This window comes from Drosophila pseudoobscura, chromosome 2 (genome assembly GCF_009870125.1).
Source record: "Drosophila pseudoobscura strain MV-25-SWS-2005 chromosome 2, UCI_Dpse_MV25, whole genome shotgun sequence".
Taxonomy (NCBI): domain Eukaryota; kingdom Metazoa; phylum Arthropoda; class Insecta; order Diptera; family Drosophilidae; genus Drosophila; species Drosophila pseudoobscura.
This window is the reverse complement of record NC_046679.1, coordinates 16,984,830-17,002,665: the sequence shown is the minus strand read 5'-3', so window position 1 is coordinate 17,002,665 and position 17,836 is coordinate 16,984,830. Positions and strand designations below refer to the sequence as shown.

Genomic DNA, 17,836 nt, shown 5'->3' with positions numbered 1-17,836 from the left:
GGCAGACCCAACATCTGGCGGCATCCAAGTAAATGAATATATGAGTACGAGTATAAGGCAACGGCAACGGAATGGCTGCAGTTCCTTTTAGCAAACGGTAAGTCAACATCCTTTTTGGTTATTCAAGGCATTGTTGTTGCAGTTGCAAGGAGTAGAGGCAGAGGCAGAGGCATAAGGAGCAGCAGGAGCAGCAGGAGCAGCAGGAGGAGGTGCTTCCTCTGTTTGCTTAACACACTTCACTCAATGGACGCTCCAGGATGTATCTGCTGTGTCCTGTGTATGGTAATAGATCCTCAGACTCATCCTCATTCTTTCTTATCTGCCAGGACACAACAGTTGTCGCTCTCCCACTCTCCCACTCCCCCACTCTTGCACTCATACTCCTTCTCCCACTCTTTCTTCGCCATCTTCTTATTCTTCTGCTGGCGCCTCGGCTGCATCTTCGGCCCACTTCCTGCCCTGCGCCTGCCGGCATTTCTGTTGCTTCGTTCTCTGCTTTTGTATTGTGTGTATTGTAATTGTCTGTCTGTCGCTGCTCCCTGGCTGCTGGTCGTGGTCCTGATTGTGGTCTTGCTCCTGGAGCTCCGGTTCCGCTCCTACTCCTACTCCTACTTACCCTGCACCTTCTCCTGGCTGTGGTCCTGGCAAAATATCAGCACAAACAACCGCCATGCATACGTATGCCTCGTCATCAGCATCATCATCCTGCTTCCCCCATCCTCCCATCCTGTTGGCCGGGTCGTTTGTGTATTTTTGCGGTTCTACACAAATATACTGATGGCTCTCAGAGTGCTCAGAGCTCTGTGCATACAGGACGTGGCATACGCACACAAATCCGTTCACCCGTCTCCGTTCTCCATTCCCAAAAATTCTGTGTGCTGAGGTCATGTCGCTGGCGTCGCCGACGACGACGACGACGCTGATGTCTGGCTGAATCCTGCCCAGCACTGCCCTGGCCGATGCCTCGTTTCAGCATCAACTCAAATGGTTTTGCAGTTGTAAGGCTGCCAAGTGCAGACCGGCATGCGCAGCTGCCACAACAATAGCTGCAACAACGGCAGGCGGCGGCAACGGCGGCAGCGCCAGCAACAGCTAGAGTTATAGGACAGCTGCTGCCGATGCTGCTGCCGCTGCTGCTGCCCAAACGGAATTGCAGTAAAACCACCAGGGCGACGACGACGCTGACAACGATGGCAAACAATTGTAAGCTCTGACAGCCAACAACAGTGACAACAACAACACTACCAAACGAGTATTCGTACAACAACGACAATATCTGCGGTTTATGCCGAAATGGATATACCCTTTCTTAATGGAGCACACAGAAAGAAAAGGCATAATTAATCGACCTAATTACGGAGGACAAAAGATCATTGAAGAGGGGAGCCTGATGTTATTAGAACTATTCAGCTATACGAAACTGGTGGACTCTTTGTGACCATCTTTTGTAAGGAAAGATGGAACGAGTTTCATCCCACAAACTATTCAAAAATGTACACTCATAGATTCATTCTCTGATTGGAGAAAGTTCATTATTTATCATCATGGTAACGAGAAGGCCGAAGAGAATAAATTTCCTTTCATTGTTTGGTAATTTTCCCCCAGAGTTAAGCAGGAATCCATCTCTCTATGGAGCATGACTGTCAGATACAACCAAAGGAAGTATTTCAATGGACCACAGATGCTGCCACAGCTCTTCAGGAATCTTCACTTGAGGTATTCTCTCCTTTAATGGCAATCGAACGAAAAGCCACAATTATCGCATTTGAAATGAAGACAAACCCGAAAAACGACACGTTTTCCCAAACTTCATATGTACCTATAACTATTCTATTTATAATTTCCCATTAAATTAAGCTTGAAGCTGAGAAAATTAGAGAATTGTAAAGTTTCATTTGGCAAACACACAATACGGTATCTATAAATATCCACTGCCTATAGACTCAGTCGATTCATCATTGCTTGAACAAAAGAGGAGATACATTTCCAATGAAGCCAATGAAGCGGATACTTATTATTGTTGATTAACAAGTAAGAAAAGGGCTCATACGCACTGCTGCATTCAGGATGAAAATGGAATGGAATGAAATGAATTGAGAGCTTCCAGCTAAAGTCTGGCGATTACATTGAAAGTCAATTACAACGAACTTCGCTCACAGGTTAATAATTAATGAATGTCTGCCAGGGAACACTCGTACAATGGCCTCCATATTTGAGTGATTAAAACGAGTTAAACATTTCATACGCCACAGCGGATTTACTCCGTTCTGGGAATTGGTTATGCGCAGGGCAGGGCTTGGGGTTGCTTCTAATTAATGAAAGGGGTTTGGTTTGCCGATTGCGATTAGATGCCATCTATTGTTTGGAACCACCGGCTAAATACGGACCTGGAGACCAACTAATCTGGATGCTGCTGGGCCTCTCTCCACGCAGCACAATCTCATAGCACAATCCATGATAAATTTATAATGCCCCGAGTGGTGAAGGTTACGGCAAACAATAACAATTGCATTTGTTGGCACTCCGTCGTCAGCCCGGGGCGTCTCCGTCCAGATCCTAGGCACATGCTCGCATCGTGTCCTTCCATGGCCATACATCTCCCCGGGTGCTTGTCTCCGGTGGGAGGGACCTTTTCTCTCCTTCTCTCCCCGACTTCGAGCTCCGGTTCTGGCGCTGACTCCTCTCGTACTGGCTAAGGCGAATGTCCTGTTCCTCGTTTCGCACGTACATGGCCGCTTGCACTTTGCTTCCAGATAATTGCATTGCCTCTGTCTCTTTCCGACCCTCCTTCTTTCTCTTCAGCATCCCCCCCCCCCTCGCTCGCTCGTCTGTGTGAAGTTTCGGTGTATTTATGAAAACCATTTCCGTACTGCAATAAAATTCAACACGGTCAACGTCAGCGTCATCTAATCTCGGCCCCGAGGCAGAGACAAGTGCCATTAATATTGTGTTCTTTCTTGTCTGCTTTTTTGCTCTGTGACATTTTCCGATTATGTGCGGATTTGTTGCACGGAAAAGTGGTGCCAAGTCCTCAAAGCACCCTCTCCAGGGACACTGCACAGGAGTTTGTAATTTACACTTTTGGTGGCTGTCCTTGAAGGACCGCGCTAGGCGAGTCTCAACAAGGCAGAAAAACAAATAGGCCAAATTCCCCACCGAAGTCCGATGACGGGCGATAAGAACAACCTGCTATGGGTGTTACATTCACCCCCTCCATAAAATCTCTCCCTCTCTCTCTCTCTCTCTCTCTTTCTGCAAATTGGAGGTCATGCCCCGCCTGCCCTGCCCGTCCTGATCCACTTCTAGATTTGCCTTTTTGTTAATGTTTGCTCAATTTAAAAAGTTTTCTATCGCCATTTGCATTTGCACGCACATTCGCACGTGCTAGTGCAATAACAAAACAATGCCATGGCGAGAGTGGGCGGTCCAGTGGGCGTGGCTGAAGACAGGAAGAGCGAGAAAGAGCGCAGCCAGGCGGCAAAGAAACGATTTGCATACGAAACAGAGGCTTAGTCGCAAGGGGATTGTCCGTCGCCACCAAGCACTTGGGAGTTTTAGAGATAAATATATACAAAATTGTTAGATGCGAGAGGTAATTCATTCTTTGTAAAGACAACAGTTTGTAAATATCCTTTTGATGATTCAGGCCTTCAGAAACATTTTTCAAAAAATTTAAATTAAATTCCAAATATTTTAATTGAGGAATTGATAGACATTACTACCTAACTACCGAACTAAAATGGATATTAATTTATACAAACCACAAATAATATTGGACTAATATCTGTATTAAAAGTTTTTGAAAGAGCTGAACACGATTTCATAATGATTTAAATGACATAAAATTCCATATATAGAAGTAATATTCCCTAAAAAAGACTCCTCCGGAACGATATATATAAGTATGCCACGCCTCTGTTTACGCACCGTGGTAGGATGACGGAAGCAAGTTTCGAGAGAAACAAAAAAGACAAAGAGAGTGAGAGAGAAATGAAAGTTAAAAATAAAAAAATAAAAAGCAGAAAAGTTAGTTTAGTTTTTGTTTTTAATTTGGTAATGCAGCATGGAGCATGGCCTCCAATTGTTGGCCCTGGACAAGGACTTTTTGCTGTTTTCCGACAATTACATTTGATGAAGTTTTACAAATGAGGGGGGCGTGGTCGAGGGGCGGATTAGTTAACTTTTCCACCAGGCAACAAATTGAAATTGAATTCCAATTGTCAAATGGAATTGTACGGAAAGTAAAACCAAAAATTTATAGAGAAACACTAAAATTTTGGCATTTATTTGTCCGCCGAACAAAGTGCCCGCCATGAAAGGCCATGAAAGATACAATGAATAGCCTCTCAGAGATTAAGGGAAAAATGTAAATTTAATTTGAAACTGCATCCGAATGGAATAGTAACAAGAATCAAGTGGGGAAATATTTATTTTGCGTAATTAATTCGACAGATGTAAATAATATGTAAACTCTTTGTGGCGCGCATCCGTAATCAATTGTTTTCGTATTACATGAATTTCATTTGACAAACGTATGTATATAAATGCATTTAAAATATAAATAATTTTTAAGCAATTTTCGTTTGAGTTGCGTTCATCAAAGTGAATTGATGAATTTTCATTGGCTCAACCAGGGGGATAATTAATGAATTAAATATGTTGTTTGAGGAAAGGATTCCAGGAACAGGGCGCCAGGATACAGGACACAGGCAGATTTCCATCTTCTTTTTCTGTTTAAACTTTGATGATTTTTTAATGTGACAACTAGGCGGGGAAATAAACGAGTTGAATATACCATGGGATTTTAGGAAGTGGTTCCCTATAGTCTTGGGAATTTTTGAGAGCATGTTTCTGTCTATTTAATATCATCTTCTTTTCGAAGAATTCTTTAGAAGTTATAGCACTTTTAAGTGTGAAAGGTGCTCTGGTTCATTTGAGCTGTGAGCCACTGTATATCATCTGTATAATTCGGTATTTCACTAAGGGGCGCGGGAAACCGCTAACAGTGGGCGGCCACAGGCTGTTAACAGGCTGTTACCCTGGACTGTTAACAGTGCTGCTGTCCTGTTAGAGCTGCTGTCCTGAACAGATGGAGTACCTTCATAATTGGCATTCATTCCATTCATTCATAATGAATATAAAAATATATATAAAAACCTAAGGATCATCGCAGAAAGGATTCCCTGCTATATATCCATTCAGATATACAGAGCTCTTCCATTCATTTGGTGAGTGCACAAATTGCTTAGAATTTTCTAGGAGACAAGCCAATTCAATTTCCATTTACTTCATTTCACATGGCCGTTGTATTGTATTAATAAATAAGTAAAATCCAATGCCATTCGGTTACAATTGTTGTTTTGATTTAGTCTTCTGTGAGAGATGCAGTGCCGCATACTGAAAGCGAAGTCAAGTCAGATTCGAAATCCAATTCCCAGATGGCAACATTTGAAGCTTAGCTTCCCTTTCAGAGATTATCTGGGTATGGGATACGAAATCAAATTACCAAATGCCAATTGCAGTGTAGAGTCCTTCATTTACAGGTTAACAATTACCAGGACCTTCTTCCAAGAGATTAGCCCGATGATAGCTAGAGGCCTGCCAGAGGCCACATGCCACAGAGAGCCAGACAATAACTCGTATCTTTGTGGGGCATCATCATCTCCGTACGAGTATCTGCTTCTCTGCCCCTCTTCGCCCTCTATGTGGCAGCAGTTAATTGATTTGCTTTACGAGTTGCGGCTGCAGTCAGAGCAGACCTGCTTGCAACATACAATATTCTTCCATAATATTTTTTTAATATTCTACCGCACATTGGCTACGGGCCGGTCCCAGTCCCAGTCCCAGTCTTGGCAATTGGCCATCAAATTAGCTTTGCTTTTTTGGCCCACTGTGCCACATTTATGAATATCAAACCAAAGAACCTGTGAGTGCCGCCGATGCTGATGCCGATGCGGTTCCAGTGCCCCCACGAGCACGAGTGCCTCCTCATAGCAGCAGCAAATATAAAACTGTCGACGATGGGGGCACCACTATATACTAGAGAGGGGACTCGGCTGGGATGGGACGGGATGGATAGTAGTCGAGCGCTGTGTGGCAAGTCAGCAATTGCAACTGCCAACTGCTGGTGCACTGACACAGGAAATATTATCCGCATTGCCAGGACCACCACCCCACCCGACCGACGGGTCCGAGGGAGGGGGCCAGAGGGATGAGCTAAAATTGAGGTTGCTGCCAAGGTTTGACTGTCTGCTTTGTAGGTTGCCCCAAAGGGTGGGCAGGGGGATAGCTGGTGTGGCAGGGTGATGCTGCCGCTGCTGCAGGACAAAGCAGCAAAAGCGGCAAAAGCAGCAAAAGCGGCCAAGTGAATTCTCTCAAATACAAATTCAAATGGCAAATTGACAAATGAACCTTTTGAGCTTTTTACGTTTTCATTGTCTGTCTGTCTCTCCGTCCCATCCCCTATCTGTGCGCCCCAGAACCAGGGCCAGAAGCGGAGCGGATTCATCTCGTTTCGGTGTTTGGTGGAGAGGGGCAGGAAATTTCAGGAAAACTTATTGTGGAGTCCTTTCAATCGCAGTTGGGGGATTGAAGTGAAATTAGGCATTTTACGTTGATTAAAATTACTGAAAAGTATTTGTATGCTTGAAGCCAATGAAGAGAGGTGATGCTGAACCGCTCCTGGAACGAGAACAAACAAAAAAGAGAACACAGAGAGAGAATGGGAGAGTGAGAGAAAGAGGAACATAAAAGTAAAAAGCATTCGACAGGCTATTGATGCTGATTTTCTAAAGATGCCGATGCCGATGTCGATGCCAAAGTCGGGGTCCAGGGCCCAGGGTCTCCACCTTTTTGTGGCAGTGGCTATCGCTGTGGCTGTGGATGCGGATGTAGATGTGCCTGTGGTTTGGTGCTTTGTTGTGTTGTCCAGCTGGACGTACAACAAATTACAAAATGTTGTTGAAAGGCGATTTAAACCTCCATCCATTTCGCAGGCACCCCATACCCCATACCCCAGATACCATTCCCCCACATCTATTCTCCCCATTCTGGCCATTCTATTCAGAGCCAAAGCTAAATTCTGTAAACAGAGATTACAAACGGGGGGCAAGTGCAGAGCAGAGCCACTGGAGGCACTACTCTACTGTATGTACGATACAACTACAATGGGCATTGTTGGAGTGGTCGTCTCGCTAATACCGGATTCTCTTTTACATTTTTCAGATTTAAGAATTTAAAAGAAAGGATTTCCCATGCTCTATCCCTTGCTCCAGGTCCAGGTCCAGCTCCAACTGCCGATGTCGATGTCAGTGGCAGCAGCACAAAAAAAGAGGCAGGGCTAAGTTTCCTTTCTGCCAGCAAATTAAAAGAAAAGAACTGAACACAGAACTCAACAGAGCAGAGTAGCAGCAGAGAAGGATAAAGCAAGCAGGCAAAATCAATAAGATACTGGGAGTCGAGTGGTGGCACACGCAGAGCACTGAGCAGATCCTGCCTTCTGTGTGGCAAGTGTAGCCAAAGTGCTGAGTAATGTGGAGTAATGGAGACCTTTTTGCTGGCGGCGGCAACATGATGTGAAACATGGCAATCGAATCAGCCAAAGCCATTTAGGGTCATCAATTGGCAGGGTCGCCGAGGCCACACAAAACGCAGCGGGAGCTGAAGCGGAAGCGGAAGGAATATCGTCGAACCGCAGAGGAGAAGGAAGACATATGCACAGCATGGATCGAAGGAGCCGGAGCACGACTACGACCACGATGGGTCTTCCAGGTGAGTGGGAAATAGTTGGGAAATAGGGAAATAGTAACCACATCATTGCTGCATTTCCTATTTCTCTGTAGTTTGGTGTCTTTTGGTGCTCTGTTTGGTGGCCTGGACGGGGGCCGATGACTGGTCCTTGAGCTGCGCCTCCAACTGCACCTGCAAGTGGACCAATGGCAAGAAATCAGCCATCTGCAGTTCCCTGCAGCTGACCAGCATCCCGAGCACCCTCAGCACGGAGCTGCAGGTGCTGGTGCTGAACGACAACCACATACCGTACTTGAACCGGGAGGAGTTCTCGGCCTTGGGGCTGCTCAATCTGCAGCGCATTTACCTGAAGAAGTCCGAGGTGCAGTACATCCACAAGGAGTCCTTCCGCAGCCTGAAGATCCTCGTGGAGATCGATCTGTCCGACAACAAGCTGGAGATGCTCGACAAGGACACGTTCATGGGCAACGACCGCCTGAGGATCCTGTACCTGAACGGCAATCCGCTGAAACGCCTGGCCGCCTACCAGTTCCCCATCCTGCCCCACCTGCGCACCCTGGACATGCACGACTGCCTCATCTCGTACATCGATCCCATGTCGTTGGCCAATCTCAATCTCCTGGAGTTCCTGAACCTCAAGAACAATCTGCTGGAGAGCCTCAGCGAGTACGTCTTCCAGCACATGGCCAACCTGAAGACCCTCTCCCTCGAGGAGAACCCCTGGCAGTGCAACTGCAAGCTACGCAAGTTCCGCTCCTGGTATGTGGCCAGTCGCCTCAGCTCCGTAAGCCTCGTCTGCAAGGGTCCGCCCGCCCAGAAGGATCGCACCTGGGACAGCGTCGACGATGAGCTCTTCGGCTGCCCGCCGCGCGTCGAGATCTTCAACAACGAGGAGGTGCAGAACATCGATATTGGGAGCAACACGACCTTCAGCTGCCTGGTGTACGGGGATCCGCTTCCCGAGGTAGCCTGGGAACTGAATGGCAAGATCCTGGACAACGACAACGTGCTCTTCGACACGGAGAGCATCGCCTCCGACAAGCTGTGGAGCAACCTGACCGTCTTCAATGTGACCAGCCTGGATGCCGGCACGTATGCCTGCACGGGGGCCAATCCCATCGGCAGCATGACCCAGAACATCAGCATATACCTCAGCGAGATAGTGCAGCATGTGCTCGTGAAGACCCCAGAGACCTTCTGGTACTTCGGCCTCATCATGGGCATCTTCGGCACCGTCTTCCTGTTGATCGCCATCTCCTTTGTGGTGTGCCTCTGCAAGCGCACCACCCGCCAGCATCGACACGCCAACAAGGCGGGTGTCAAGTCCAGCGTCAGCTTCAATGACCAGGAGAAGAAGCTGCTGGACTCGAGCGTCACTACGACCACAAACGATCGCGGCGACAGCTATGGCATCGACAACAATCCCAACTCGATCAGCATCAACAAGGCGGAGTCGGCAGGTCTGGGCTTCAACCAGATCGAGATCCATGCCGTGGAGAATCACCGCGGGGGCATGGGCCATGGCTCAATGCTGGTTCACCAGCAGCAGCAGCATCAACAGCAGCAGCAGCAACAGCAGCAGCAACAGCAGCAGCATCCGCACCAGCATATGCGGCAGCAGCTGATGACCGTGAAGGATCCCACATGCGGCATGATCACCGTGCCCACGTCCATGGCGGGCCACACCCACACCCACACACATCCCGGCCAGATCTCCGAGGAGTTCCCCCTTAATGTGGGCGTCTTTCCACCGCCACCAGAGTTCTGCTCGAACATTGTGCCGAACCCCGCCTTTGGGGGCAATATCTTCATCCGCGTGTCAGTCACGCAGGACATGCTCGACGGAGCGGACCTCAACATGTATCCGGACTTGCTGAACATCCCCAAGCGGATGCAGGACGTGCAGTGCAACAACGATGGAGGCTCGGGCACGGTGAGTGTGCCCGAGGGCCAATTTGCCACCCTGCCACGTCACACGACGCGGCGGGGCATCCTCAAGAAGGATACCTCGCTGCAGCAGCATCACCAGCAACAGCAGCAGCAGCAACAACAACAGCAGCAACAGCAACTGCAGCAAGGTGCCACCCCCGGCCTCTATCCGCACGACGAGATCGTGACCTACAACCTGGATGCGAGCGGATATGTGGACTCCCATAGCCACCAGACGACCTACCACTGCGTGGCCGGAGGCCAAAGCAACGCCATGGAGCTGCCGCCTCCTCCCCCACCGCCCGCTGTGACGGCTGTGGTGCAGTGCCACCACCCCAACTCCAGTGCCACCAGCAACATGCCGCCCGTCTCCGCCGCCAGTTGCGCCAGCTGCATCAACAACGGCCCGCCGCCGTCCGCCTGCCAGACGCCACCCATCGAAGTGACGCCGCTGCGGCCGCTCTGTGGCAAGAGCGGAGGCGGCGACAGCTCCGCGTACCCCAAGTACGATAACATGGGGCGCCGCATCACCGCGAGCGGGGGTCTGGGCAACTCCACACTCTCGCTGCCCGATGAGGAGCAATACGAGAGTGAGACGCTCTTCAACGAGAACCAGCCCGAAAAGCAGTCCGTCGGGGGAGAGCAGGCCCAGGATCATCATCAGCACCAGACAGAGACCAGCCAAGGACAGGACAAGGACAGAGGGGAGTTTGTGTCCCTATAGTATTATGGAACGCAAGTGTAAATAGGTCAATAGATTCGTGCCCCAGAACCCAGAACCAGTCCCATTTCCATAATCCTCATCCAGAGTCACATTCAGAAACCCAACTCCTTGGCAATCGTTTACTTTCATATCAGTTTCGAGTCTACACAGATAATTTGTATAGAAACCTACTACTCGTATATAGCAACCGACACAATCTATTGACTGCCACAGACCCCCCAAATGATCAAAGAATCAAAAACGAATATAGCAGAAAACCCTAATCAAAATGCGAAACAATGAGAATTTGAGAGTTTATTTCCGAGAACAGAGTTTATTTCCCCTTTTGAATCTCACTACATAGATACCGTTATCGTATATATATACTTCTATATACTTATGTATCGCATGTTTACTCCATTTAGAGATCTCTCCATACTGACCCCATTCCTAGCTAGAAACCGAATAGTTGTACCCATTCTATAATTCTGAATTCTGTAAGATAAACGAAAGATAACTGTATGCTAGAGATTATAGCGACCAAAACTGATCTTCATAAGGTGTATAGTACGATTCTATAGTATATATGTATCTTGTCAGATATATGTAGATGAAACCAAAGAAAGATGCATTTGCTTCTGGGGTGCTAGAGTTTGTTGGAGGAGTACGAGTATTTTATTGAATTACGTTTTAGAGATCAGACACTGAATAGGATTAGAACACCGGATGGGAATTCATCGTAGCATCGTAGCACTTGCATATGCATATGCATACATATGTATAATATTAGCAGATCTATTATAACACCCCGATATAAACAACTATATATGTATAAACAACTATCTATGTACAATGGATATTTGTATGTATGAATGTATTACAGTCTTTAGTCCCCCCTTAAAATAGTCCCTTCTTTATGTACATATGTAAATGTATTCCTAAATGCTTAAGGACTTTTAAATCAAAAATAATTTTACACTCCCTACCTACCTACCTACATATATCTATAATATATAGATACTGCATCGAGGCGAGCCAAAAATGTTTTTTAAATCAAATCTACTTTTAGTCTGTTATCCTCGATTGCGATTGTTTCCGGTTCCAGCAGTAACTGTAGGATTGTTCTTCCGATATCAGAGCCAAACACCTAGTACCTATGATTTGTATTGTTAGCAGTCGTCATCTAGTCAATCTACATATACATATGCATATAGTATATATAGTTAATCCGTTCCTATCCTAGAATACCTATAGAAGGAGTCCTTTTAGTTCTCTCCCTATCACTGTCCCGCGCTGTAACACACACTTTGTCCTGCAAGTAGACCAAATCTAAATAATATATGGCATACCATTTATGTAATATACATATATACATACATGTATGTATATACGTATATATATCTCTGCATATGTATGAATTTGTGTGTAATCTAATTGAATGTAGAAAGAAAAATGAAAATTTGAAAATAAATAAAATCGAAAACTAATTGCTAAATTCGAGAGGTCGAGGCCAGAGATACTCTACAGCTATATATCGATGTGTATATCATATATATATATATATATATACCTATATTGGTGTGAGATTTATATAGAGAACACAAGAGAACAATAGGAGAGAGAGATGCCGCATTATAAGTATTTTTTGTGTATGTAGAACGTTTCAAATTCGAGCTTGATAATATAAAATGTAAGTTATAGAAGTCAATGATAAGTACAGTACATGATAAATTCCACATACATGACCACGCTCGCAGCCACGGCCCCATACACCCATACACCCACACCCACACCCACACCCACACCCATACACCCACACCCACACCCATGCTTACACGATGAATGCATTAAGTTGTGTATCCGTGTATCCGTGTATCCATGTGTGTGTTTGTGGAATAATTAAACACATGAATGCAATGAATTACTACAATAATTATGGGAAAGTATTCTGGCAAATATTTGCACAGCTTCACTTCACCAGGGGGGGATTCCTAGCCGGGCTTTCCCCGACCCAATTAAATTTTCCTCTGTTGTGTGCAATGTTTGCTGGCTGGTGAGGGGATTTTTGTTTTTTGATATTATGAACTGAACCGAAAGCAAATTTGCACATCGGCACATAGAGAGCTGCCAGAACAGCAAACAGAACAAACACACAAACACACAAACTCCCCCCAAACCTCATCCTACACGTCCTGCATCCTACGATTTATTCAGATATCATACACCACCTTGCCCTTGCGTACCTCCTTTTTGACAGCGCAATGTGAATGTTTTAATCAAAGTTTTATTGTTTGGTCCGCTCTAATAGATGGCGGATGGGGATGGATCCCGTACTTCCCTGTAGATTTGTACATAAATAGGTAATTTTAATTACATCGTACGCCCCTCTACACCTCTCTCCCACGCAGTAATGACTACCGCAGACAGGGGGCGATATTTTATTCATTTAAAATCGTTTTAACTAATTAAAAAAAAACAAATGGAAACCGCCAAAAAGCAAGAGCCAAAAGACAAGTGTAAACCGACAGTCAAATAGAGAGAGAGTAATGAGAGAATGGTGGAGAGCGGAGGGCGGAGAGAGCACCTAACAAGAGAAACATTTAAACTATGCTTTTAGCTACATTTTCCCATTTCCCATCAATGCACAAACAAACGGCTATCCCCAGGTTCCACCCGGGCTCCGCCTGTTTCGCCACTCGCTTTTCCGGCGCCGGATGATGATGGAAATGTAACTATAATTTTAATTACTCTGCGTGAATGCAAATGGAAAACACACGCAGATGCACAGATGCACAGATTCACAGATGCAAAAGCATACTACATGGCATACTATACCATATACTATACACTCACAGTAGAGAGCCACGCATCTGTGTATCTGCATCTGACTCTCCGCATCCGATTGCAGGCAGCTACTGCGGTGCATCCATAGAACAAACCGACCAACAGCAACAAAAACCAGAGTGCGAATGCCAGGGAAATAAAATTAACTTTTTATGAGTGCTCTGTGCTGCGAAGTGCGGCCCGAAAATAAATTAAATTCACGATGATGAATAGTAGTAACAAATTTTGTACGATACCATTAAAACAAAAAAAAACAAAAAAATTTAAAAACGAATCAGCATATTGCATTTTAACTTGAATTCCATTGAAAGCCGAAATTAGTCAAATTTCAACAATCCACAGAGCCCCACAGCCATCCCGTAGCATTCTCTGGAACTCACATCCAAACACTCGACTATACCAAAACCCACTTCACTCCTCAGTCACTTCCACACACATTATATTATGACTCAAAACGATATATAGATACAAAAACATCCCGACATCCCGACATGACACGAATACAGCTGTTGACGGGGACGGAATAGTGGGAGGAAGAGGAGGATTGAAAGTGTGACAGTAGGACAGTGGGTAAAGTAAAGCAAACATGACAGTACAGAAACAGAAAACATAACAGGATATGGAAGGACAAACAAAAGAACATTTAACGAACAATATAACCGAAAATACATTGTAATAGCATTAATAGATTGTCAAGCTTTATTACACACTATATTTAAATAGATGGAATAATAATAATAATACGAGTAACGAGTAATAACAGTTATTATTGCAAATAATAATAATAATAAAATATGAGAGAAATATGAATAAATTGAACAAAAGCAAAAACCTCATTTTGGCCTTTTCATTTCTACAGGGAACGTGTACGTGGAGCATGTGGAATATTTTACTACTACGGGTATTCCTGCAATTGCACTCCCCCGCCATTTACCGTCATTATGATTGCACAAAAAGGGGCGGACGGACGAGATAGGAAAAAGAAGAAAATCGATTTGATGACATTTCCATAATGGAAAACTTCTCTTTCTCTCTCCTCGTCGTGCAGTCAAATCAATGTCTCTTCCTGGGCGCTTGATGGAAAGTTCTCGCCAAACAACTGCAGCCGAACTTCCTCAATATCCGAGTAGCCCCCTTCCTGCTGTCCTCTGTGTCCTGCCGCATCCATAGTTTCCATCCACAGTTTCATCATCAGGCAATCTGCATAATTTGCCAGTGAGTCCTCCTTTGGCATTTCTCGGTGCACTTGCTCCTCATCGTATCACTTGTTGATCGTAAACGGTTTTTGGCATATCAAATTTCCGACTTTTTGCACCCATTCGCCCATTCCCCATCATCATCGCCCATTCCAGGCGATAACCAAACTAACATTTCGAGCATTTCCGCGCCTAATCTCCGTTTCCCAGTGCGCCGCCACCTCACAAATGCTTCAATAATGACTGCAGAGGAAGCACCCACCACCACCATCATCCCATCCTCAGAGCCATACCCAGTCGTAATAACATTTTCATCTTAATGCACTCGGAGCACATTTAGTTAAAAGTTCCTCCTTCTCCTACTAGCCTTCTCTTCTGCATCTGCGTCAGCAACAACGTCAGCAGCATCCGTTTTGCGGGCAAATCCACAAAACCACCAAGACCGAGGCCCGGAGACCCGGAGACCCGAGACCCAAGAGCCAAGAACCAAGAGCAAGCTGTAGCCATAGCCATAGCCATAGCCATTGGCATCGACTCCTGCCATAGTTATGTATAGAGAACCCTCCAGGGATTGGCACGCATCGAGCACGTACTGCCATGACGACGACTACGACAACCGCAAACTGCTGCTGCGATTTTCTAAATGCGACCTCGCTGCCTCTGTCTGCCTCTGTCTGGCTCTCTGCCTCTTCGACTACCTCTGGCAGTGTTCTTCTTCTGTCTCAGCGTTACGTATGCAACATTCATTTTTGACAAGCATAATTTGCGGCTGGCCTAGGCCCCAGAGCCATTGGGACCTGCCTCCGACTCTTAGGCTTCTATTCCGGTTATTTACAGTTTTCATGGCCCTGCACTTTTCTAATGCAAAAATGATGCACTGCACCCACGCGGCCCAAGCGACGTGTGTGTGGGTGGTGGGTGGGGAGGTGTCTGTGGTCAGACTCTGCAGGCGGATTGCAGAGGTTGGAGAGGACCAACAGCAGCAGCAACTGGAGCCACCTCCACCGCACTCCACCACACTCCACCGCAGTGGCAATGAAAGTTGGAAACCAATATTTGTGTGCGAGCCCTGAGACCTGAGCCCTGAGCCGCCAGGAGCGGCCTTTTTCTAAGTAGGTAATTGGTTGGGGCGCTCCAGGATATGCGTGGGAAAATCTAGGCGAGTGCTGTGGAGCGTCGGATGGGGGTGTTCGTAACGAGGATAACCACTTCAAGCTTGCTCTCATATCGTGGAGAAACTGCAGGCGGAATGAATTAGCAAAGTTCCTAAAACATTTTACGAAACTTGAAGGGGTCTCGAAACTTTTTAGAACATATTGTACATTGCATACAGCTGGCAACAATAATGCGCAGGGCTTGGGGGAGCTTCCCAACTGAATATTTAATTAAATTATATCCGAGGACCCTCAGAGTGTTGGAATCCGCTCCTGGTTGTGTAGGCAGGCAAAATAAATCTGTTTGCCAAACAGTTATTGCTCTTGTTTCTGGTCCGCTGCCCCGTTTCCACCTCCCACATCCTAAGCCCACATCTAAAGGCAATGCCAACTCCTGCTCCTACGCCTGCACCTCGTCCTGGAGCGCTCGTCCTGGCAATATGTGCGCTCATTTTATGCCCTTGCATTTGGCAACGGCTCAATAATTGGTCAGTAGTAGATTGCGGAAAGGAGAGTGGATGAGGAGTGGATGAGGAGTGGATGAGGTAGTGGATGGCCTCTCCAGCCCATGACTCAGGTGCCCGCAAAAGCTTTCTATAAATTTTAAGTCTATGGCAACGATTATGCAAGTTATCTTTCGCTTGAGGCAGGGCCGTCGGTGTCGTATTCGGTGTCGGTGTTGGGTCGCCTGTGGCGCAGAGTCCACAAAATGAAATTCAATATGTGTTATGAATGGCACGCATCCCCTCCCCTCCACAATCCCAATCCCTTCTACAGTGTTCCATTCCATCCGATTTTTCATCTCCTACTCCCTACTCTCTTCTCTTTTCTATTTTCATCTTCTTTTCCGCTGGCAAAACAAACAATGTCCGGATTTTGTGGAAACCCCGTGGCTGGCTGGCCGTGTGCTCGGCTAGGAAAGGCTATCCACAGTCGCATTATTTTGCTCTCCCTCTTCACTCTCAGCAAATCAATACCCGCTTCTGCTTAATGGTACATTGCACCTCTGTATCCCCATGTACTACCATATCACATTTCCCTATACCTATCCCGATGCCGCTACCTGGCCATTGATTAAAGTGGTTCCTTTGCAAATTTATGTTCCGAATATTAACAGAATTGCTCCCCGAGGAGCACTCCCTCTCGCCCACTCCATCCACAATCTCTCTCTCCGTTGCCGAAAAAAAACGAGGGGGAACGTTGTGAGTTGCTGCGAACACCGCAACTCTACAGTTATACCCGATACTAAGTCAGTATGGCTCTCCTCCGGCAGACGCCGCTAATATAAAACGACACGACAAAGAGTGCGTGCGAGAGAGACAGAAAATCAGTCTGAGCGTGACGTCGGGCGCTGCGTAGCCACTGCAAATTGATTTGTTTCCTTTCGCTATAAAAATGATCTGATCTGATCCAGATTCAGCAATCTGATAGATATGGTCGCTATCTATGATTCTGCGTTTTTAGTTTTCTCGAATCTGCAATATTGTGGATGCAACAGATTTTCGTCCTTTGTGGGGGCGGAAGGGGGTGTGGCGAAATTTTGTGATATACGTTTTATAGTGAGATCTAACAGAAGTGCGGATACCAAATTTGGTTACTCTAGCTTTAATAGTCTCTGAGATTTGTGAATATCCCCAGATTTGCATCCTTTGCGGGGGCGGAAGGGGGTGTGGCGAAATTTTGAAACAAACTCGTCTCGGTCCGATATATTAGGAGTGTGGATACCAAATTTGGTTGCTCTAGCTTTTATAGTCTCTGAGATCTAGGCGCTAATGTTTTACTCTAAGCAAAGCCGCCTATGCTACGTGTGTGTTAGAGAGAGACAGGGCGAGAAAAAATGAAATTGTTTTCTTGATGCTGGCTATAATAGTAATACGATCCAATTCAGATTCTGCAGTCTAAAAGATATGGTCATTCTCTACGATTCTGCGTTTTTGGTTTTCTTGTATCTTTAAAATTGTGGATGCCACAGATTTTCGCCCTTTGTGGGGGCGGAAGTGGGCGGGGCAAAGTTTTGAAATATTTTTGGAGCAGTGACATATCACAGAAGTCTGGATCCAAAACATCGTTGCTCTAGCTCTTATAGTCTTTGAGCATTAGGCGCTGAAGGGGACGGACAGACGGACAGACGGACAGACGGACAGACGGACAGACGGACGGACGGACAGACGGACAGACGGACAGACGGACAGACAGACATGGCTCAATCGACTCGGCTATTGATGCTGATCAAGAATATATATACTTTATGGGGTCGGAAA

At 46.2% G+C, this 17,836-nt stretch overlaps 1 protein-coding gene across 1 annotated transcript; it reads left to right on the top strand.

Moving 5' to 3' along the window:
• The first annotated feature begins 699 nt into the window (after positions 1–699).
• kek6 (kekkon 6) lies at positions 700–13,826 on the top strand. Its single transcript, XM_033377554.1, has 3 exons — positions 700–1,716; positions 7,225–7,770; positions 7,842–13,826. The coding sequence occupies exons 2-3, from the start codon at positions 7,713–7,715 to the stop codon at positions 10,400–10,402; spliced, it is 2,619 nt and encodes an 872-aa protein (XP_033233445.1). The 5' UTR covers positions 700–1,716; positions 7,225–7,712; the 3' UTR covers positions 10,403–13,826.
• The last annotated feature ends 4,010 nt before the right edge of the window (positions 13,827–17,836 follow it).